This window comes from Apis laboriosa, unplaced genomic scaffold (genome assembly GCF_014066325.1).
Source record: "Apis laboriosa isolate Shangri-la unplaced genomic scaffold, ASM1406632v1 scaffold16_cov148, whole genome shotgun sequence".
Taxonomy (NCBI): domain Eukaryota; kingdom Metazoa; phylum Arthropoda; class Insecta; order Hymenoptera; family Apidae; genus Apis; species Apis laboriosa.
Genome location: NW_025222129.1, coordinates 2,228,162 through 2,252,944, shown reverse-complemented (window position 1 = coordinate 2,252,944; position 24,783 = coordinate 2,228,162). Strand labels below are relative to the sequence as shown.

Sequence of the window (24,783 nt, the reverse complement as noted above, 5' to 3'; positions counted from 1 at the left end):
TTCGAGACAACTCGCTAAAATTATTTCCATTCCATTATCATTAAGTACCCTCGTGAAGTACCCACTTCTTTTCACCGTGTACTCTCTGTACACAGGAGAAGGGGAGGAGAAATTGAATGCGGCAATGGAAGGAGAAAAAAGACGCGTCAGAAATTAGGATCTCGTCTCGACGACGATGATCCACCACGCTTCTTCGTGTTTCGAATCTCGTTTAAAAATTCTACCACGGAAACCGTACACGTTCGTCGAAACCGGAGCTTCCTCTCGATTTTTAACCGATTTTTATTTCTCTGTCGCTGTTTCACCGATGGAATTATTTTTTTTTCTTCTTTTTTTTTTTTTTTTTTTCTATCGAATATCGGATACGTTTGCCTAGAAACGTTTGCAATTCCTACCCTTCGATCGGATAATAACCCGGGATTCGAGTTCACGCAAAATGGAGGATAAAATTTTCTCCCTGGAGAGGGAGGTTACTATCAACAGGTTCGTTAAAACTTGTACGATCCTTGAAAACGGGTTCGAAGCAACTCGAAGGGAACCGAAGGGAAGGAGCGTTCAACTTCCAAAAAATCGACCGGTTGAAAAGCTGCGCGCTTGAAAAAAAAAAAACCCTCCTCGTCGGCTTTTTTTTCCGCTTCTATCTTCTATTTCCTTCTTTTTTCTCCCAACCTTTTTCTCTTCTTCGTCAATCTTTTTCGTCTTCTTTCTTCTATCCACGATTTTATCACTCGATTTCGATCGTAGCTTCGCAACCTGATAACAAGCTAACGAGAGAATTCGTCCCTAAGGCAAACAAGCCCGATTTATACCTCGCGCAATTTAGCAAAACTAGCTGGCCCGGTATTATTTCTGCTTTAATGACATGATAAATTAAAGCGCCATTATATAAACATATATATATATATAGAGAGAGAGAGAGAGAGAGAGAGAGAGAGGGAGAGAGAATGGGAGATCATTTAACGTTTCCGGTTAGATCGATGACCGCCGGTTACGAATAATTCACGCAACCTGCAAAATTCGCAACATCGATTAAACCGGGAATCCATGTCGAAACCGAGACCTTAGTCGTGGTTTTCCTCTCTCTCTCTCTCTCTCCACGAACTAAGGGTTGGTCCTTTGAACAATGAGTTGCCACCAAGTTTTCACGAGAAATCGATGAACGACGCGCGTGCACGAGCAGAGAGAGAGAGAGAGAGAGAGAGAGAGAGAGGAGGAGAAGGAAGAAATCCAAATCCTCCGTAAACGAGGGAAGAAAGAGGGGCTTGGAATTGGATAAAGAGAAGCGTATTTTTTCGTATCTCCCGGCCAAGATAGATGCAATTTTCACGAAGGAGGATTGTAAGACGGCGATACGATACGAGTTAATAATGTTTTTTTAAATTCTTTCCGCGGGGTGTAGAAAGCGTCGAGTGTGCGAGCGGGGGCTATAAATTTCGCGCGCGAAAGAGAGAAAGAAAGCACCTAGACGCGGTGCGGGTGGAAGGATGAAGAGAAAAGAAAAGGAAAAAAAAATGACAAGAAAGGAGAAACGAGGGCAACCGGCAGAAAAGTAGTAAAGCTAGGAGGAGGAGAAGTTAAGCCACGAGTTTTTATCTCTCTTTTATATATATATATATATATATACACGTATACACGAGATAATATATTTAGACCCGGAAATGAAGTAGCTTTATTGAAGCGTATACGTTTTACTATTCCATTTTGGTACGATTGATGACCGAGTGTTGCTGGTTCGCGCGTCATCATCCACGCGTGGCGCCACGTGGACCACGTTTAATTTCCTGTGCACGTATTAATCAAAATATCGGGTAAAAACGGGCGGCCTGTTTCGTCTCCAAACCCTTAACCGGGATTGGTTTGATCATCGAGAGGCGCTCATTTTCCACGTCGTCGCGGCCGCACGGTGTGGGCCAACGAAATAAGAGACGAGTTATCCTCCTACACCTTCGCCCACTCCCGCACTGCAATGCAGATACGACCGAAAGATTTCTCGCCACGGACCCTTTAACACTCCTCTATTCTTTCACTTCTGTCTCTTTCTCTCCTTCCTTCCTTCCCTCTCTCCTCCTTTCCTCCTGCCACCGCACATTATTCCCGCTCCCAAAGAGTCTGAGACAAAAGACAAAGACGCGGCGGCCTCCTCTGCCCATTCTCTCTCTCTCTCTCTCGCTGCTCTCTTTCCCCGGTGGCAGCAACCACACCATGGAATAGTAATGTCGTTCTCGAATCCCGAGTTATAAAAGGCAGGGCCCTTTCGAAACCTCGTTTTCCAGTTCTAACGGGCGCGTGATCAGAAACGAGACTCTTTCTCGTTTCCTCGCTAATTGCGCGGATAATTCCTGGGGGAGAGCGGATTGGGTCTTTCGAGAGGGGGGAGGGATAAAGTAGGACGAGGTAACTCTTTACAAGGGTAGAGGGGCAAAATAAGGAGAAGAATTTTCGAAAGGAAAAACGAAAGGGTGAAAGGGTTTCTGTACCATCGAAACGATGATCCCGCTAACGCGCTATCGAAAATTATCACGGTTTCTGAACATCTCGCTTTAAAAGCGTTTCATCGGAGATATATATAGAGATAGAGAGAGAGAGATATTTGACGCGTACGCGTCTGTTAAATGTGGCTGTCGATGACGTGGCCGTGATAATTCTCGCGATCTTTCAACGACCTTCGCACTATTTCCATCCTTCATCTTCCACATTTCGAACATTTCGAAATTTTCACGAATCTCCACGCGTCTCGTTCGATTCCGATAATCGATCAACAATGTGCAATGCATTGTCGCGTGTTTCTTTTTACGGACAAAATTGAACTACTTTTTTTCAAATGTATCGTTCGATTCGCTATTCTGCTGCGTGCGAGATAAATGCGAGATGTATCCAACAAAATTTGTTCCTTTCTTTCTTTCTTTCTTTTTTTCTCCAGAAAAAATTTCAATGCGTATTTTCAATCTCGCGATGAACGATTTCAAAAACCTTTTCTTCCAGAGAACTTGATAGTCGTGTCGAGATCAAAATAGCGAAATGATCGATGAACGAATGTAGAAAATTGACGAATAATCGAGGCCGCATAGGCGTATTCAAACCGATACCGTGTTTAACGACGAATTCATACATTTTTCTGGCCGCGTATGAAAACGGAAAGGTAACAATATATATATACACACGCGTATACGAATGGATATTAAATCGTCATGGCAAGTTTACATATTTAACGTCGCTTTAATATTTAGCTTTCGATCACGTATCGCTCGAATCGTTTATCGTACGATCGTCGGCTTTGATATTTTTAACCTTTAACCACTCGGAAATACGGTTCATCCGCGATATACCAATACGCTCGCATTATAGCGGATAATCGCGGGCGCCGATCGAGTATTTAGAATCGATCCTGTCGAAACTGTCCTCCATCCCTTCCACTTCTCCGCGCTGACTTCTTCGGCGAAAGAGAGACAGAGAGAGAGAGAGAGAGAAAGGAGAGAGGAAATAAAAAAGCGGAAGTAATCTTGGGATCTCGACGATATGAAAACATCGAGAAATATATCTCGCCTCGAACTGATATTCCACCGCAATTTCCTCCGCGCTCCTTTCGAGTTAAAATATTTAAAGGAGGGAATAGAATTTACACGCAAGCGGTGGGCGCCGTTTTTCAGAAAAATCGAAAACTTCGCTTCTCCCTGATACTTCCCCGCAATTTCCTCCCATTTCGCATCCCCTCGAAAAGCGAAGCGTTTAAAGAGGAACGAGGGATAAAGTCGGGATGGAAGCCTCTTCCTCGGGATCAAAATTTTTTTTACAGTTTTTTCTCCTCTCCTCCAACTGGTTTCCCGCCAATTTTATCCCCGCGTTTTTTCGCGAATCTCGAGATGAAGCTCGTTTAAGAAGCGGCATGGTCAGGATTAAAAATCTATCTAAAGAAGGGATCTTTTTTTCCAGAGGAAAAAATCAAAATTCCTTCTTTCGACCTCCTATAATTCCTGGAACATCGTTCACTTAGAGTTCGAGTGTAATTTAATTAACAACTTGTTGTCTCCTTTTTTCTTTTCTTCTTTTTTTTCTCCCTTTGCGACTCTCGCCTAGCGGGGCGAGTATAAACGCGTTCGCGGTTTCACTGGCCAAGCCCCCGAGCTAACTGTTCCGCAAGAGATCGCTTTTAAGCCGGCTGGAAAATACTATAATACGTACGCACACCAGGGACGATATTTTAGGCGGATAGCCCTTTCTGCCCGTGTATATCAGGACAATCGCGTTGCATCAAGGAACGCGAACACCGCTCCCTTTGACAGAGAGCTGGATGCTGCCGGGTGAAAAACAAATTTCATCGCGCGGAACACGTCAAAGACCGACCTTTCGATCGACGTTCTCTCCAATTTTTCTTTCTGTCTCTCTCTCTCTCTTCTTCTTTTTGTTTTCTTTTTTTTTTTTTTTTTTTTCTTCATTCTCGGATATTCGCGAAAATTGTCCTCACGGACAATCGCGTTTCGATTCGACCGCGATGGCGTCGAGATTAAGGCAATAAACCGACGAAACAATGAATCTCGGTCAAAGATCTTCTGGAATCGTTCCTCTCTTCCCCCTATTCACCCTCCTCATCCCTTTGTTTCCATTTAACTCGCTGATAATTGAGTGAAACGATAAAGGAATACCCGATACGCGGTTATTTCTGTCGAATTTCTGTCCAGTCTAGATGGAAAAGGACGACGAGAAAACTCCTCGCAGGGGACATAAATTGGCTACGGTTCGTTCGAGGCAAAAATGGTATACGCGAAAGGGGAAGAGGTGGAAGAATTACGAGTGGACAGGTCCTCGAGTGATACGTAAAAAACAAGTTTAAAAGGTCCTCGCGCGTGCACAAAAGGTGTATCCCGGTGTATACTCGATACGTATTTAATGGATTAAACGGGGAATGAGAAACGATGCGGCTTAGCGGTGGTGAAGGGAAGAGTGGATTGGAAGCACCGGTGTGACAATCGCTCGCGGAGGATAATATCTCTCGTCGAAACAAATTGGGAACGACGTTTGAGAATTCTGTGCATATAATCCGAACGAGGGCGATCGACGTAAATTTCCCCCCCTCTCTATCTCCCTCCCTCCCTTTCCGCTTCAAAATTCTCCGTTAACCGCGTTACGCGGACGAACGGTTTCGAGGATTGATATCGGTTTCCACCGGGTTTAACGATATTTGTTTATTCGTTGTTGCCGCGTATCGCTGATTTCAACCGCATCCCCCTCGCGATAAAAAAATGAGAAGGAGCAGCGCAGATGGAATCGAACCTCGGGGTAAACTTTTCCCCTTTGTACACTTTTTATCCTCCCCAGGGGGAGGGAGGGAGGGAGGGAGGGAAGAGGTAAACTACACAACACCCCCCCGCAACTCCAACGAGCACGTCCCCTCCTCGTACATCCACGTACATTTCATGCGTTACAATCGTTCGTGACGAGCGTTATCGGCTCGCGTTTCCTCCTCTCTCTCTCTCTCTCTCTCTCTCTCTCTCTTCTCTTCTTTCCTTCTTTCCATCTCCTCCGGCCCGAGTTGTGCACACGCACGTTTATATCATCTCTACGTCAAAGGAATGGAGGGGGGGATGGAAGCGTGCGCGCGAGTTCAGAAGGGAATTAAATACCACGAAATGTCTGTTCCGGCGTGGATGCATACGATGGGGAAACGCGCGGATGAAAGGACTCTGGAGCGACTCTGGACTGGCTGCAGCTATTTTTTCTGCTAATGGCGGACAGAGAGGAGGACGCGACGCGAGTGCAAGATCGGAGGGGCGGGCGTGGAGGAAGATAGAAGAGCGGACTGAATAACGAGAGAGAGAGAGAGAGAGAGAGAGAGAGAGAGAGAGAGATGAGAGAGGGAAAGAGAAGCGAAGAGAATGGATAGATAGTTCGACTTGCCTCGTTCAATGATACCGGTCAAGAGTTTGACGGACGGTAATTTTTAATCAGTAAAGCTGCGCGCTCGTGTGCGCGCGTAGCCGGATTTCGACGAGGCTCGTGTGTAGCTCCTGTGTTCGAAAGGGGCGCGCATCTATGATAAACTCGTGTGCATGCAGAGAATGCTTTTTTTCCTTTTTTTTTTTTTTCCATCCAACGAATCTCCCCCCCTCCTTCGATTCATCCCGATTTAGCATTCCGCTTCCATGCATTCCACGCTCTATCCCTTCGCTCTATCTCCCCTTTTCCTCCCCCATCCGTTTCTTCCAAGGTCCACAACTCGGTATCCCGGTTATCAGCTAATTATTCGTCCCGCCCCTTTTCGATTATCGATCGTGGAAATCGATCGATCGACCGTCCATTTGTTATTAGCGTTATTCGAATTGTACCCTCCCCGCGTCGATGAATCTATTATTGCGTATCTTTACGCAGAATCAATTTGAGTTATCGTTGTATCGGACTTATATATATATATATATATAGGAGGGAGGGGAGGCAGTGCTCTATTACGAAATTGGCGAAACACGGTGCAGTTACGTAAAACGGATTACGCCAAGGGTGGCCGTTATTCACGGTAGCAATTTTCATTTCGTCCACTTGCGCCGCACTCCCCGCCGGCAGGGATATTACGCATCTCTTACGGATGGAATTTTCTTCTAATTCTCTTCGGGAAAGAATCGAGGCGTTAGCCAGAAAACAATCCAATGCCAACCCACCGGCAAATTACCACACCTCGTCTTACCCCACGCCGCGTCTACGGGGGTAAAATTAACGCAATTTCACGCGTGTTCGCCGTTACCTCGAGTCGAGATGTTCCAACATGTTTGCGTGGAAGCTTAAACTTCGTGACTTCTCCTTTGGGAGAAGAGAAATATTCTCCCTTTCCCTCCCCTCTATATACAGTTGTAAAACGGAAGTTCGACTTCTGAAGGGAAGGGGAGGGAAGGGAAGAAACCGATCTTCCCTCTCTAATTTTCATTGGAAATGAGCGAATTTCGTTCGCGTTTTTCCTTCTGTTCACGATTTTGCTCGGATAATCACGCGGTGAATAATTTCGAGAACTCGGCAAACAAGGGAGCGGAGGGATAAGATAAATTCTCGACAAATTGCCAACGATCCCTCGTTAAAGCGCGGCAAAAATTTGTATCGGAAATTCAGTGGATTCGGCGATGGGGGTATATATCTCGATTGCATTTACTTGCTCCCCCTAGGTCCATAGACATTCTCTCCCATGTTCTCCCCGTGTTTTCCTTTTTATTAATCGAGTCGATACCTTTAACCCCTCCCTCGATGAACTCTCTCGTAAACGATAATAGGGCCCCGCGGCGTCCTCGCGTCGATAGAAACCGACTTCTTTCGCGTGTTTCTCCCTCAGCTCTCTCTCTCTCTCTCTCTCTTTCTCGGGAAGATCTCTCCGTTATCGAACGGTGAAAAGATGGTTAAAAGGAAAGTGCGAGGCGAGCAGTGCAATTACGCGGAAAATAGAAATTCTGCTTTGTCGCAAGTGGCAAAAGTGGAGAATATCTTCGGAAAGGAGACGCGCGCATTTGCATCGAGGGGATAGAATTTCGACGAGGTTTTGCGGGGATGTGTGGAGAGAGAGAGAGAGAGAAAGAGAGAGAGAGAGAGAAGGGGGAGGTTTCGAGAGGCAATGAATAATTTCTCGCTAGGTGTATGAATAAACAACAGGTTTCGCGGGGGTTTCGAATTAAAAGGTGGGATACTTGGGTCAAAAAAAGAGGAGGGGGGGGGAGGAGAGGTTTAATATTCGCAATTGAAATATTAAACCAATTTTCGCCTCGGTGAAAATGTCACCGTATAAAAGCTTATCCCTTCTTTTCGCAATGTGATAAAAGAAATATATATATATATATATATTAAAGAAGGGGAAAAGAGGAATGGAATTGGGGTAAGGAAATATTTCGAAGAAATGCGATGAATTTGTAACGCGTTTGGCGGAGATTTTTGCGGCAACTTGGAAATTGGTGATCGCAGACACGTATCTTCGATTCGTTTCTTCTTCCTCGTTCGTGGTGGCAATATTGGCTCGCTCCGGCTGCCAATACTATTTGCACGGCCTATAGGCACCTCTCCTTTATGGCGCATTTGTTCTTTTATAGAGACAAAGGCTGCACGTATTTTCACTGTGCACCTTTTCGCCTCTTCGCGGTTCATCCGTGGGATTACGCTCGTCAGTCGAACGAACCGTCTCTGGATTTTACGTTTCTCGATATTTTCGTTTCGCAGTGTTGCGCTTCGAGTCGAGTTCCCGCCTCGTTCTAACGAGATATCCTTTTTCTATATACATTTTTTTCCTCCTCGTAAAAATTCGTTGCGCTCCGCACAGAACGTCGCTTTTTCTTTTTTTTTCTTTTTTTTTTTTTTAATGAAAAGTTACGAAATCGTCAGTGGCCGCGTTCAAAGTAATTTCCCCTCGAGCGGTTGGTCGCAACGGATCGGTCGAGGATTCCGCGTTTCCTCGTAATCCAAGTGGGACCGGCAATTAACCCGCCCCGTTAAAGGGACTATTTTCGTTCGATGGAATAACTGATTATTGTCGATAATGGAGAAAACGAGTAACCGGCGAATAATTTGAGAACAGCCCGATTTCCGCCGGTTTCTCCATCCTCCTCCGTTAATCCGTGCAAATAATTTAAATACTGTTTCCGCGTTCGAGCCCGGTAATTGCGTTTTATCGGGCGAGTGGAGCCTCCTCCACCCGTGATCCTTCGTGTCAACGATAGGCTAATTTGGTCCATCGGTATTTATTGCACCGACACGGTCCATTGTTTCGCGATATCCCGTAATAACGAAGATAACTTCATACATCGTTGATCGCCAATGGGATCGAAACCTACCAACGCGTATCCACCGGGAAACCTACCTCGTTTCCGTCTACGATCCAGGGGAGAATGGAATTTCGCGTAGCCACCATCCATTTCCGTCCCAATACGAGATTCGTATCGTGGAAAAAAAAAAACGAAAAGAAATTCCATTGCGATTCCCTTCGAGTATTCCTTCGTTAAAGCGCCGCTCGATTATTCGCTTACGATTATTCGCTTCGCTCCCTTCCGTAAACCTCTCGTCTCGTTGCGAGAAATTTTTTTTCCTCGTGTTCGAAACTTTGAGCTTTCCTTCCATCCTTCCCGATCCAAGAAAGAACGAGAGCGCGAAATAGATAAATAAATAGAATCGGCAGAGCGAGTCCAACGAAGCAGCGTACGTTAAAAACTCCGGCGAGACGCAAGGATTGAACAGGAAAGGCAAACACGGCGCGAGTGGTAACGAACGATATATAGTCAGCCTCGTTTCGTTAACCGTTTAGATTCGCTTTCAATTTCGCGTATATTATACATTCGATATATTCGTTTTCGATCGAAATTCTTTTCTTCTCTTTTCCTTTCGGAGTGTTTCATCGGGGGCCAGGTACATCGTTGTCTCTCCTTTTGCTCGTTAAAGGAAACAATTTTCGCTCGTCAAAGGGGAACGGAGAAACGAATTCGCTACGTGAATCACGATTCACGGTCGAATAAATTTCGGACAGGACAAGAGTCCTCCTCCTCCTCCTTCTCCTCGAGGAGCCGCCAGACTTCAGACTTTCAACCAGGATTCTTTTCTCGATTCTGTTCGAGTAGAAGAATCATCGTTGCCATGGGCACGATGCTAACGAGAAACAAAGCGTGTCGTCGCGCTCAAGTAAATCTTGCCCTGCGACAAATTCTGCGAAACGATTCCGCGACCAAGTAAAATGCTTCTCCTCGTTATTGTCGAATTTGTTGCCCGGTCGCTCGTGCGTCTTTTCTCTCTCCTTCTCCTCCTCCCCCCCTTCTTCTTCTTCTTCTTCTTCTCTTTCTTCCCCCTCCCCCCTTTCCACGATCTTTTCACGTTTTCGAGATATGAAAATTTTACGTCCATATCTCTTTCCATCATTTATTCGATACGGAACAATCCTCGGCTATCTTCCGCGGTAATCCCCCGTTTCTAAGAGGGATAAATAAAGGATAAGGCTCGGGGATAAGTAGCGCGGACATTAGTGGGATAAAGAAGGAAGGTAGGTAACGTCCCGGCGTTAATATTGTTTAATGAGAGCTCGTGAGTTTTTCGTGGCCGTACAAACGGATCTGGTTATCTACTTTTTCTTTCTTTCCTTCCTTCCTTCTTTCTTTCTCTCATTATTACGCAATCTCTTTGACCGGACCGATCTCTCGTAGAGACGAAAAGGGGGGAAAAGGGGAAAAAGAGAAACAGAGAGAGAGGGAGAGGGAGAGAGAGTTCTGATTTAATAATTTTTATCACGAACCGTAGAGGTCTCTCGTTAAAACGTCGAGGAGGGGAAAAAAAAAATTTCTCTTCGGTGACTCGAGCCTGTGTTATATACATCGGTCGAATTTCGAAAGGATGAAATTAAGGTTGAAAAAGAAGTTGGGCCGAGCCAAGCTCTCGAAACTCGCCCTCCCTCTCTCCCCCTGCAACTCGACGCGCTCCATCGTTTCTGCTTACGTTTCTGACGAGTCTCTCTCTCTCTCTTCCTCTTTTTTCTTTTTCTTTTTTTTTTTTTTTTTCGTAAATCAAGGGACGGAAAACTGACGGAAGATAAAGGACGTTTCACGAGCCGGTGAATAAAAATTGAGATTTATCGGATGAACTTTGTCCGGTGGAGATAGCGTGGTTGATACCGCCACGGAATACGTAACAGGATCTCTCACTAAAGGAATATCAAGAACGCGGGGGCACGTTTCATCGAATATATATATATATATATATATATACATATATAAAATAACGTTCCGCGCGACCGATTTTTCGCGACATCCGCTCGAAAATACGAAAAGGCGATAATAAGAGGAGAAGAAGCTCGAAATTAACGATGGGAGGGATCTTAATTGGAAAAGCTAGACTCCTCCCCCTCCCCCTCCCCTCATTTAATTTTCAACGTCTACAAACTAGTTTCCACGCAATCAGGAGTCTATTAAAAACAATCATGCTATTAACTGCAAAAAAGACTCTTTCTCGTTCTATACATTTTTAAGTAAGTTTTCCGCCAGGGAAGTACACTAAGGGAAGTTTAATTTCTATTCCTCGGGCACGGGAAGAGTAAATAATATCGAGATATTAAAAAACTTTCTTTCTTTCTCTCTTTCTTTCTTTCTTTCTTTCTTTCTTGCTTTCGGATATCGCGGAAAAAAAAAAAAAAGAAAAATCATCGTTTTGAAAATGGATCGACTTTCTAAAAATAATCGTTCAAACGTTTGAAACGTATCAATTGCATCATCGATTTGCGTATTTTTTTTTTTTCTTCTCATCCTCTTTTTCATCGACGACAAATACGCAAACTTTTTAAATTCGTTTTTTCTTTCTTCTTCCGTTTTTTTTTTTTTTTTTTTTTTTTTTTTTTTAAAAGCTGGTTCCAATTGCCAGACACGTTTCCCATCCTCCCATCGGCCGGACACGTTTCGGCTCGTATTAAAATACGCCTCGTACGACCTCGTTCGAGTTCGGTTTTCACGGGGTGAAAAGGATAAAAAAAAAGAAAAGATAAAAAGGAAGTAGAAAAGTAGAAGTTAGGGTAAGTGGCTAGAGGGCAGTAAGTAAGCGGGGGAGGGGGAAGGGGAGGGGGTTGCAAGTTTCGAACAAAACTCGAACAAGGGTCGACGCGTGAAAAATTTTAAGAAAAACTTTAAAAATTGGCACGAGTTTTACGCAAATTTTTCGTGGAAAAATTTACTATTATATATACGGAGCGAAAAATGTCGATGCGATACGCAAAGAATGAAAAAAAAAAAAAAAAAGAAAATATCGAGCACAATATCGAGCAAAATTAAAAGTCGAGAATTTTAAATCGACAGATACGGCAGATACGATGCGACGTTACGCGACATTTGACGCTGGAACGCGTCGTTTCATCAAATATGGATACTGGCGAACGACGGTATATCTTACGTATACGGTATAGCTCGTCGTTAAGGAGGAAAAAGAAACTACGAGACCGAACGTGTCTTTTTACCCTCCCCTTTTATTTCGAACCGCGTAATTTTCGCCCTGGCAACTGTCACGAACGTTGCTAGATTTTATCGCGCTTCCCTCCCTACTTCCACGCGCTCAAAATTCTCCCCTCGATGGAACGGTGGAAAAGGAACGATAAGATTGCTTACATTTTCGTCCGATCCCTGCTATCCGTCGAGCAGCTCGTTTCTCGCGTTTCTTTCCGCCAATTTGCCGGTTCGTTTTTTTCGGCTCGACAAAGATTAAAATTAAGACAAGATATTTCGATTTTTTTTTTCCACGTCCTTTTTCATACCTTTCCAAGTAACAGACGTTTATCTTTCCGTTATCTTATTTGAATCTTATTACTCGATCAATTCAATTAAACTTTTTCGCTGAAAATTATAATATTCCACGATGTAAGGATAAAAAAAAGAGGAGAGGGGGAGAATTGGCCGCATCTCGAGGAGAACGAAGCAATTCTAACTCGACGTTCTCTCGCCAAGTTTGTTTACATTACCATCCCTGCATTTATATACAGGAAAATTCATTAGACTAAATCCATCCCACGGATTTTTCCCTATCCGCGCATCGAATTTATTTAAAATTCATGGAGAAAACGCCGGATCCCCCTCACTCGAATTCGAACCCCCTCGTTCTCGCGAAATTCCATTTTTACAATATTCCTAGATTATTACACGCGCATCCAAACGTATGGACTTCTATATATACATATATATATATATATATACATAACGAATGAACAATCACACTCCAGCGAGTATCATCCGTTGGATGAAAAATAACTCGTTTCAAGTTTCGATTCGATGCTCGAGATCTCGTCCTATTGAAAGAGGAACGGGAGGTGGGGGGTAGTCGAGTGAAAGATCGATGCAACGTGACTCGGTCGGGGGTGTTTAAACGCGAAGGCGGGAAATGGAACGTTCGTAATATAAATAAGAGGGGGAGGAATTCTCGGCCACCTTATTGCCAATAACCCCGTTGCCCGTACGTATTATTTCCCCCGAAATGTCGGTGGAGACGAAGCGTGGACGCAAGAAGGAGACGCAGGAGGAGGGGAGGGGGGGCTGGACCCGGGTCACGAACACGCGTTACAATACCGTGATTTCCGGGGGACGAAACCTACTTCCAGTTTAACACGATTGCGCAAAATCAATTACCACGAGCTCCCATAATATACGAGCAAAGTTCCTCGGGCCAAAAGTGTTTCCCTCCCACCAGGCGTCTCCGCCAAACTTGTCTCCACCTCGCCCTCCCTCTTTAACAACGCGAAATTATAGCGGTTCGCCTCGAATTCGGGCCGCGTTCAACGCGCGCCCCTCCCTCCCTCGTCCGCGAAACAACCCTGGAAATGGCTGTCGCGCAAATGTGCACGAATAATCTGTAACTCCATCCCCTCCTCTCTCTCTCTCTCTCTCTCTCTTTCTCTCTCTCTCTCTCTCTCGGTTATCGTTCAAACGGCACCACGTCGCGAGAGCCGTGTCTCTTTATCAGGGTGCCGATTGCACGTGAAAGCATCGGCCAAAGTCGCTTCCTGTTCACAGCGAATGTATATATATACACATATATGTATATATATATATATATATATACACATATACATATATACATACGGTGAAAGACCTTTAGACCGGTCGCCTTTCCTTTCAACTTTCCTCTTTTAATTTTCAACGTCGCTCCGGGCCCCTTTCCTTTTCCGACACCAATGTGTCCAATAAGGGATCGGGCGAATAATACGGGTAATATCGGAACGATCGTCAAATTCCAACGATTGCCAGCGTGTCTCCGCTGGAGATTTTCGTATCTCTCTCAGTGTTTTCTCAGTTGCGTATAACTGGCTTCGCCTAGTTGCACAAGTCTAGTGGGAGAGGGGGTGGGTTGGATGAACGGGGGGATGATGGGTAAATTCCGGGTGAATACGTAGCGACCTAGATTTTTTTCCACGGTGTAAATGTGCGTGCGATAGCGGGAAAGGGGGAGGGGGGAAAAGGAGCGGCTGACTCAGCGTCTGGCAGTGACCGAACAGAGTTCAGATGCTCGGTGTCGATACGACGAATGTCGAGCGAAGGAAAAAACGAAGAGACGTTAAAAGCGGAGTTTCCATCTTTCTTTTTTTCTTTTTTTTAAGGGGGAAGAAAAGAAGAAAAAAAAGCGAAACTTTCCGCGGGTTAAAAATTCGCGGGAAGAGGAGAGTTTTTCCCGATTCGTTAGAGCCATCGATCATTCGAAACGGCGGGAGGGCCGCGCCTTTTAACAAAGGCAATCGCCTCCGTACCGTTTAAAACTCTGTTATTTTATACAGGAGTGCACTTGGCGAAGAGAAGAGGATCACGGAGAAAAGTCACGTTCGCGAATCATCGAATATTCGTATCTCGGTCGGTGAAAATCGTATCGGCGAGACCATCGAAACGGCCAAGATTCCCCGCATCCGCCATCCCCACCCTCACGGAACGATCGGTGGCTCGTCCCAAACGAGGTGTATAACCAAACCGACACCCTCGATTCCGGCACGAAGCAGTTTAACGAGATCCGACCTCCGTTTAATTAATCCGAGAAATTGGATTAACGGCACCGCCACGGCACGGCCACTTCGCCCTCGATGCCGGCTGCTACGCGCGGCTGGGACACGGATATCGGGAAAATAATAAAAATCTTCGTACCTATCTCGGAGCGAAATAGCGTTGGCGTTGAACTGGTAACGGATTCGCGCGTACACGCGTCACACACTATAGGAACACCGGTGTAAGGTGTTCCAAAAATTCGAAGGGATTTTTCTTCGCCCACGCTGATGGAAAGAGAGAGGGAGGGGGAGAGAAGGGTAAATCGATTCTCTTCTCTCTGGGAAAATAATCTTGGCGAAGAATGGATACGCCGTTGTTCCTCTCCCCGATTTTCTTCTTTCGCCAATTTCCACGGGTGATCCGTAATTTTCGAGCGAGGCGGAAGCTTTGATCGGTAATTTCATGGCATCGGTTTATCGCTCTGCTTTACTGCGAGACCCCGTTCGATTATATATTTCATTGCGCCGAGTTCGAGAGGAAGGGAGGGATGTATAATATTATTCGACGTAATGGAAGTTAAAAAAAGAAAAGAGATGATTCTTTACGCAACAACGGGAAAGTTCTCCTCCCTGAATTGTTCCTTTAAGAAACGAGAGAAAGAAATTTCGCTTCGACGATTGTATCGATCAAACGTACGTAGGTTAAGAATCGTAAGAATAATTGGAGGAAGAGGAGAAGAGGAAGGACAAGTAAAGACGAGTAGTTTTTCGATTTCTCCTCCCCTTTTTCTCACCTCGATGACATTTGGAACTATAAGCGAAAATCGAGGCGAGTATTTAAACGCGAGTCGAGAGGGAGAAATTGAAATGGATGGGGGAAACGGTGACACAAAGAATTACCGATTACCGAGTCTCTCTGTCTGGTTTTACGAGGGAACAACCGTTCTATCGGTTCTTCATTTCAGCGAGATCGAGGCCCATTTGCTCGTTCGATATTCTCGAATCAATTAAACGCGGAGGCGGTTACGGATACGCGCGTAAAAAAAAGGAATCCAGCCGGGAGGAATAACGAATTCGATACAATGGGGGGGAGGGAGGGACGGCGGCGTATTTCTTCTCGTTGAATTTATACTTGTCGAACGGGGCTGAATGCGAAACGAACCACCGACGGTGCTCGACGATCCTACAACCGGTGGGGAGAGTAGTAACAATAATAACGCCGGTGAAAAGAGGGAAACTCGGCGGCGGTAGCTGTTATAAATCCACGTTTGTGCGAATGTAACAGAATTTCCGTGGTGGATCTTGCTCGCCGATGATTGCGTGAATGGGGGATCACGAGTGGGAGTGACGAGGGAAAAATCGAGTAATGACGAATCGGTGGAGAAAAGCATCGTTTGTGCGGAGGAACGATGATCGAGATTAAGAGCTTCCTCGAAGGAAGTTGGGTGGACACGGAGGTGAAAACGAGCGAGGAACAATAAATAGGAGGATAAATTCTTTTGCGAAAAAGAACACGGGGAATCGAGGGAATCGATACAAAAGGAAAGAAAAGGAGCGAGGAAAAATCGCAATAAATACTTTGGAAATAGTTTGCAAAACAGAGCTTGGAAAATCGAAAGAATCGATACAGAGAAAGAAAACGAATGAAGAAAAATCGTAATAAATAAGAGTTTGTAAAAGAGAATTTGAAAAATGAGGAAAAATCGCAATAAATACTTTGGATAATTTGCAAAAAACAAGTTGATATAGAGAAAGGAAACGAGCGAGGATCGATCGCAATAAATAGAAGGATTTTGTAAAAAAGAATTTGAAAAATCGAAAGAATGGATGTAGAGAAAGGAAACGAGCGAGGAACAATCTGAATAAATAGAAGGATTTTGTAAAAAAGAATTTGAAAAATCGAAGGGATCGATATAGAGTACGTATGGGCTGACGCGAAAAATCTTTCATTTTTTTGTCCCGGTATTCACGGGCGCTGTGTACCGATGATGAGAATTGATTAAAGCGGGCGTCGAATCGGCTTGCGGAATTCGAAAAAAAAGATCATTTAAGAGAGGAAGGTATGCGGGGAATAGTCGGAGCCGGGCTGATAGGATTGAAGTTCACGATGTGCCCCCTTTCCTCCCTTTCCCCTCTCTCTTTCGATCGCGGAGAAATACCGACCGGCTTTCTTCCCTTTATCGGAGTAAAAAGGTGAAAAGTGCCGACGTGGAAAAGTGTCACGGAGTTAAACGATACAGAATGCTTGGCAATCGAAAACAGATATATATATATATACGTTTGTCATTGTTGGAGAAGCGTTGAAAAGCATTCTTCATCGGGGGAGAGATTTTTATCAGGGTCAGGGATTTTTCGAATTTACATCGGCAAACTTTTTCGATCGAGAGAGAGAACATTTTGTCCTTTTTCTCGCGTTTAAACTCGAAAAAAGAAGAAAGCTTCGCTTTCTCGATTCCGTTCGTAAAATCGTTTTAATAATTCTTCTATCGATTGTACTATCAAGTGTGTATTTCGAAGGATCGTGGCGCGAGCGAGTAGGATTAGTCCTTTCTTCCGGAAATAAAATATCCGAGAACGATATTTTTTCAGCGAAATTTGATTCGCATTTATCCGAGTTCTATCCGGGGATGAAATTGAATTCGGAATAAGCGTTGGTCGAAATGGTAGACGGAGAAAAGATCAATCGTAGACGGATGATTTTCGCGTGTATACGTATGCATCTATTTATTTTTAATTCCTATCGAGAGATAAAAATTTAACCGTCTAAGGTAACGTTTAAAGCGGAGACAAATTATTCGAGCGGAGTTCCCCTGTCGTGATCGTACGGCTAGTCGTATTCTTCGATCGATTTCCCTCCTCAATTTCGAGGAAGGGGGAATAAAATGGAATGTATAAAATAAGGATCTAACCGATACGGGTTAAAATAGGAAAAGTTCGAGGGAGGATAATTTGAACGAAAAAAGGACGAGAATATAAAAAGAAGGGGGAAGAAATTCGAAGGGAGCGAGCCTTTGATTCGTTTCGTTTCGGTGCGAAAGATTCAGGAGAGAAGGAGAGGAAAAAGAAAGAAAGATGCCCTTTATTTTTCCCCTCCCCCTCTTATCCTCGACCCTCGAACATTCTTCGACTTTCGACGAGTTCTTTAAGTTCCAGTCATAAAAAAAAAAAAAAAGAAAGAAAGAAAAAAGAGAGGGAGAGAGAGAGGAGGGGAGAGAAACGAAGGGATGGAAGATAGGTCAATTGCAGGCTCGACAAACGGCAAGGAAATGATGCACCATCCGCGGAACGAGCACGGACGACCGGCGCATTCGTATCTTGGATTCCTTTTAATTACTGCTACGCCAGATATTTGTATTTCCCCCGGAACGTTCCTCTTTGTTTGTGCGTGTAAGAACGAGGCTTCGAAGAAGGGCTCGAACAATGAGAGATCGCGACGTGGATAAACCTCGGGAAAAAAAATTGCAAGCAGCGAGCACCGGGTCGCTCTTTCTCCTCTCGAATTTGGTTCGCGCCACCGCCCGATCCCGGGGCCACCGTTCGATCGCGAAACCTACAATTTCACCTTTTCTTCCCCCCCTCCCCCGTTCAATCTCATTTAAAACTCCGCCTCGCCGTCGAAACGTATATCAACTCGTGCTCGCTCCACCTATTTTCCTCCTCCTCCTCTCTCTCTCTCTCTCTCTCTCTCTCTCTCCTCTTTTTTTCGGCCTCCCTCCGTCTCTCTTCCTCCCCTATCTCCGCTTGGCTCGCAAGCAACGTTAGACCCGGCGGAACTAATTACCGCCCCGTCTCACACGAAGCTGCGAAGTCAATTTCAGCTTACACGTAACGTTTACGTTTATCGAACGAGTCGCGTTGCCCAGGAATTCCATTTTCCACGAGGGGGGAAAAAAATGAAGAAAACGACGGGGGGCAGAGAGAGAGAGAGAGAGAGAGAATTTCCACGCGCGCGAAAAACTTAATCGACTTTGACTCGACTGGCTACCCGGTCAGAGCTCGTAAAAGCGAAAACGCTCTGAAACATTTTTATTACTTCAGATTCCTTCCTCCTCCCTGCTTGGAAAGTAGAACGATACCGCGTATGGTCAGACGCGGCTTATGCCCATCCATATCTCTCGAAATTTTACCGTCGCTTTATCTTATCGTTGAATCCGTCTAAACGGATGTTGCACGAGTAAACTTCCCCCCTCGCGAATTATCGCAATGGACGCAACAACGATCTCGAGTCCGTGAAAATATCGCAATTTTACCGGAGAAGTGGGAGAAAGAATTTTATCGAAACACCATCGTCCAAGCGATCGAAAAATAAATTTTGATCGAAATTAACACGAAATTCGTGAGATCTCGTCGGCACGAGAGAACGTTCGAAATCTGTTACGGCCTAAGTCTCTCTCTCTCTCTCTTTCTCGAGAAAAGTAAGACGATTTCCGCTGAGAACGCGAAAACTTTCCCGGGATGGGATCCGCGAACATCTGGTACGCGGATTTATTTCACACACATGGAATGACATGGAGGATGAGCCTCGCCGCGAGTGTCACCAAATTTCGAAAGCTCGCTCGCTCGTGCTTTGCGTTCGTCTGCAACCGATGCAAGTTTTCGCTATTTTTCAGGGGCGGTAATCCACGCACCGTCCGAATTCCTTTCCAAACGGATTCCGACGCGTTGGAAAATATGCCGGATACTTTTTATCGCGTCCTCCTCGCGTAATGGAACAACTTTCGCAACGTGATTTTCGGCAAAATGTCGTAACGATAATTCATTGCCACGAGATTGCTGCTTTACGACGCGACTAATCTCGATAATAGGTTACGGATAAAGCGTATCAAAGAGTGTATAAAAAAGAAAAAAAGTAGAAAACGCTCTCGAAAATATACGTAGTTCGAAAAAGCACGCATTCGGCGAAACAAAACTTCACGTATAATCCGCATACGCGAGTTACGTTTCAGGATCCCCCGCCCGAGTTTTCTCTACAACAACTCTCGCGAAAAGTAAAACGAAACTTTTTACGCGTTTATAAGCTTCTTACGAATGTTTTACCATCTCCATCCGGTATTCCGCTATTCTTCTTCCTTAGGAAACACCTTACACCGCAACCCACCGATCTTCGACGTCTACTTCGAAATCGCTCCAATTTTCCATCCGCCGTTTTTTCCCTTTTCTTTTCTTTTTTTTTTCCATTCCCAAGAAACAGGAAAGTTACGGAAAAACTCGCAGCAAAGTAAAGTGAGGCAAAGTAAGGATGTTTAAAGGAAGATAGAGGGGGGCGGAAGGGTAATTTTAATAACGGGCGAGGCGGTTGGAAGATAGGCTCCGGGACAAAGTGGCTCGGTCGTTTTAATCTCCGCAAGAAAGGGCTGCTAATCCCGGTGGCCCTGTTTGATCGCCCGGGACATACTCGTGTTCCTTGTTTTAACGCCGCAGCCTCGCCTCTGACCGCGAGCAAATATGTATAGGGGCGCGCAACCGTGTTGCAACGAGGGCGAGCGCAAACACGGTGGGCTCGGAGGGTCGACCGAGCATGGCGGCGACCACGATTCCATACGATACGATACGATACGATACGATACGACGCGATACGACGCGATACGATACGATAGGAGGGAGGACGATCCACGAGTCTGGTCGAAAATCGTGGCCCTGGGAAAGTAGGTTGGGAGCCGCTTAAACGCGGCTCGGCCAACTGTGGCCGCTGGGATCGAGTGTGGTTTCGCGAAAAGTAGGATGCGAAGGTTTAACGCTGGGCTGTGGGAACACAGAGAAGGAAGGGGTGGAGGGGGTGAGGGAGGGTAATCCGTCCCAGGCAACGGACCGGCGGGGGAGTTTTCTAATTTGAATGTTTGATGTCGGATCGCCTTTTGTTTCCGGCCCGGGCCACGCTGCCACCGAGAAGAAATAAGAGCAGTTACATCTCTCGTCCCCTCGCCACTCCTTTCTACCTTATCCATTGTTTCCCACCTGATACTCCTCTCTCTCTCTCTCTCTCTCTCTCTCTCCGCTACCATTTCTCATCCTCCTCTCGCTTCTCTCTCTCTCTCTCTCTAGCGATGGAATCAATCGCGTCGCGAGAACGCGCGTTTTCGTCCTAATCGGATCGAGTTTAAGATCGAGCGGTTAAACAGAGCGGTTGATCCCGTTCGAGACAGCACGTTTGAATTTTCACGATGAAAAGTTATTACGAACTCGATCTCGCCGCTTTCTTTCGCCATCCACTCGACACCGCGACGAGTTCCCTCCTCATTCTCGGATCTAGATTTCATTTTTTAACCTTCCATCGAGGTTCCATCGCACCACCACCCCGAGAATCCCCGAGAATCCGAAATGACGATAACGGTCGACCGAGGGTCGAACGAAGGCGAAAATTACGATATCCCTGGGTATATATATATATATGTATCTACCCACTTTCTTAACGTCCCCCCTGCGATCTCCAATTTCCACGTTTAATGGATTCCGCGCGCAACGTGTATTTTTATCTTCTCGCGGCACGGAGCGGCGATAAAGCCAATTAACCCCGTGTAAATGCTAATACGGGACAACGGGCCGGTCCATTGTAACCGGATACCGTAACCGGCGCTCGTTACGAACGCCTCTTAAAACGTCGTAAAAGTTACTTTTGCGACCTCTGTCTATTCCCCCCTCCGTCCACCTGAACAGGCCGCTTGCGCCTCCACGTTGGATCTCGTTCTCACGTACCGACTCGTCGCGTAAAACCCGCCACACGTATCCACCGCCCGCGAGTTTACAGTTTCGGAACCGCGCTCCTTCCCCTCCCCATTTAAATGCTAATGTCGGCTCGGCCGAGTCGCGCGAGTTGGGGAGGGGAGGAGGAGGAGGCGCGCGTGGACGCGAGAAGAGAAGATCGAGAAGTTTGCGATGGAAAAGGAGTGAAATAGGTGTGGACGTGGACGACGACTCCTCACGCTGCCTGACTCGCAACGTGGAGAGATAAAAGGGGGAGAGAAACGGGCGGATCTTTCGATTCGCGATCCGTCTTACAGAAATGTGCACTTTGGAACGATGGTAAAAACGACAGTTCTCTCTCTCTGTCTCTGTTTCTCGAACGTACCGTTTCAAATCTACTTTTCGTCGTCCTTCCAACGACGTTCTTTTTGCCTCCTCTTACTTCTGCTCGCGACACTTCTCTCCATTTCGTATCGGATCTTCCGGATCTGGATTTCCGGACGTGGAAAGAAGAGCGCCGTGTCGCTTTTTTCTCGACCGTTCGTATAAATTGTAATACGTTACGGATCGGGTTGATCGATCGAGAGAGAGAGAGAGAGAGAGAGAGAGAGAAACGAAATCTCTCGGACGAAAAGAAGGAAAAGAAAGGAAGAAAGAAGGGAAGAGAGTGAGGCAGGACGAGGTATCGTGTCGTTTTTATCGCATAAATAACGCAACACCGTTTTTCGAGAACCGTTGTCGAATCAGGGATTATTAATGCTTCTCCGTCGTTCGAACGTAAGAGAGACGAATAGCTCGTTCCGCCGTACAAGCCGCAACGTTATCGAGAAAACTTGCCGCCCACGCCCCCCCCCCTCCTTGTACAGGTGTACGAGGAAGTCCACATTCTCGGATTTACTTTTATTCCCCGATATATCTCTATCTCGGTTCTACACCGATCTTTCCCTATCTTTCTCGGCCTCGGATATTCAATTCCCATTTATCCGCAAGTTTTCTCGCCGGACTGATAAGACTCGAGAAGATTTCGTTATCTCGAAACCCGTTGTCTGTGGAGATTGTTTTTTTTTTCTCCTTTTCTTTTTTCTATCTCCACGCATTTTTCTTCGAGAAATTGCCTTTTTTTTTCTCCTCTCCCTCTTCGCTTCTTCTCGCTTCTTTCGAGCAAGATGTAATGTATTTCTCTCGGATAGAGAGAAAGAAAGAAAGAAAGAAAGAAAGAAAAAGAGAAGCGATCCGAACAATCGTTATCGCACGATAATAGCCACGATATCGCAAAGGCTATTCGAAGGAACGACGACGACGACGAAGGCCGACTCGACTCCGCGTTTAAACGCGGCCAAGTTTGCCAAGCGTTGGAACGAAAAGAGATTTTTAGCGGCGCGTTTCACCCGCGAGAGAAATCCTCGTTAAGCACGAACCTAGCTCGAGGATGCGCCGGTTATTGGGCCGGTTCAATGCCAACCGCGCGTTGGATTTCGCGCCAAACTCGCCCGTCCAAGGGAAACGCGTATCCCGCGTTTCGAACGAGCGCGAGGAGCCTACGAAACGGAACGAAAATTGCGAACAAGTAGCGACGCGACGAGAGGAGGGGGAGAGAGAGTGGGAAATTCATCGAATTTCCCCCGAGGATTCGTCGAACCAGTTTGGGTAAAATAGGTTTCATCTCAATTTTCGGTTCGAAGGATTTCTTTCCGAGCCAACGTAGCAAATGAAATTGACTCCGCGAGAAGATAGAGGCCAACCCATCGAATAATCGTCCCTTCCACTACCTTTCGATTAGCCCTCGAGAGAAACTTTTCCTAATAATAAGAGAGATCCTCTCCTCTCTTTCTCTCCGAGATCTCGATCGAGCGAAACTGTCTGTCCTTTTAACGAGGCGTCGAACGAGGATCAAATGTTCCAAAAAAAGGAGAGAGAGAGAGAGAGAGAGAGAGAGAGAGAGAGAGAGAGAGAGAGAGAGAAGATCCAGGCTAACCCCTCCGACTACTCACTTGGAATATCCCGAACGCTGTGCCGAGGTGTTCATTTGTTCGCGCGACCGTCGTCGTCACGATCATTACTCTCTCCAGGCCTCCCTCTTTCTCTCTTCTTCCTCGCTCCTCCTCGCGCCCCGGACGCGCAATACCTTCCCGCTGCCGTCCTCCGCCGTCCTCCTCCTCCGGTCCCCCTTTATTACTTACTTTCGGCCACGAACACCGCGCACCGAAACCAACGAAGAATCGCGCGGCACGACACCGACGTATCGCGGTAACGGTCTATGCGTTGTCGTACATCTCCCGTGCACACGGCACACACACATACGCGGCTGCTGGTCGGCGCACCACGAATCGGACCCAGCATCCGCGTGCAAACGCTCACACGGCTCCACCAGCCGTCCACTCGGCCACCCTCTTCGTCCCACAGAAATATCGATCGATCCTCGACCGCGCAATCGATCGATCGGATCGATCAATTCCCTCCTCGCTCGACCGAGCTCACTCCGTCCCTCCTCGCGAGCCTTCCCAAAGTCTTCTCGCGCTCCATCTCTTCGAGTTTCATCTTGCTCGAACGCGCGGATATCTCATCAGCCACCGGGGTTGCGATCAGCTGCTGGTGGTGGTGGTGGTGGTGGTGGAGGTGCCGCCAGGTGATACCGAGCGATCTTCGCTCTCTCGTCTCCGCGATGTCCCTCGAGCCGGGCAGAATACCTCGACGCGGTGGAACGCGTCCCAAAAAGCACGCAGAGTTTCCGCTGCGAAAGGCGCACTGGCATCGGCACAGCCACGCAACCGCCAACTACTACCGTCGACTGGAGGCGCCTGCGGTCCAGGCTGCCACGCAGTACACTGAGCCGTGCCGGCTGCTGCCCGGGAGAATCCGTGGCCGAACGAACCTCCCCGAAAATCTGCGAAGATCCTCGATTCGATAACGCTCTCTTCGGGGTCGCGCACGAGTCGCCGAGAGATGCTCCATTGTCCACGCTCCTCGCCGGACGACCCTGTCGCCGCTTCAATCCGCTTCCACGGATTCCTCCGCGCATCTCCAAAACCAAACATATTCTCTCTATTCTGTCTCCATCCATATATATATATATATATATATATATATATGTGTGTGTGTGTGTGTGTATGTATATATATACACGCACATAAAACGATCGATCGACTTTGTGGAGGGATTAGTTCCTCGACGTGGTGCTACGCTCCTATTGTGTTCGTCGCGTCGACTTTCTTCGCGAACAATTACAGATACCTAAGTTTCGAGCTATTGCTTCGAAACGTTATCGCGTTCACGCGACAATACAAATAACTCGGTGTATATCGTTCTTTCCGCGTTTCGAAAATAATTGTCGTTCCTTTGTCACGGAATATTCTCGTTACCCCGCTCCCTTTGGTTTCAACGTTGCAGGTGATCAAACAGCGACTCGGCTCTTGTACTCTTGATCCTCTTCGCGCCGTTTGCAAAGCCATGAGTCTTCGTGATTTAGTCCCCTGGCTGATCTCTGGCTTTGCCCTAAGGATTTCCACGCGTTGACCGTGTGCACTCTTCAAAGAGGCGATCCTGAAACGCGGAAAATTAGATTATCGATTTTCTTCCCACGGAAATTCGATCCATCTAATCGATTAAATTATTAAACGTTGATATTATTACGAAGATATTATTACGTATTTATTTATAAAAAAAATGTT

The 24,783-nt window shown here is 46.2% G+C and overlaps 1 protein-coding gene across 5 annotated transcripts in view; it reads right to left on the bottom strand.

Annotated features, from left to right (window-relative positions):
* LOC122711104 overlaps positions 1–23,902 on the bottom strand; it is a 41,466-nt gene extending 17,564 nt beyond the window's left edge. For 2 of the 5 annotated variants that reach the window (XM_043929543.1, XM_043929542.1), the window contains exon 1: positions 23,107–23,236. Coding sequence is in view for 1 of the 5 variants with exons in the window: in XM_043929540.1 (XP_043785475.1) it covers positions 23,296–23,455 (160 nt within the window). In the remaining 4 variants the exon portion in view is untranslated. Of the gene's footprint in view, positions 1–19,471; positions 19,570–23,106; positions 23,237–23,295 lie in introns of those variants that run through there. The other 3 variants (XM_043929540.1, XM_043929546.1, XM_043929545.1) reach the window with 3 other exon arrangements.
* Between the last annotated feature and the right edge of the window lie 881 nt (positions 23,903–24,783).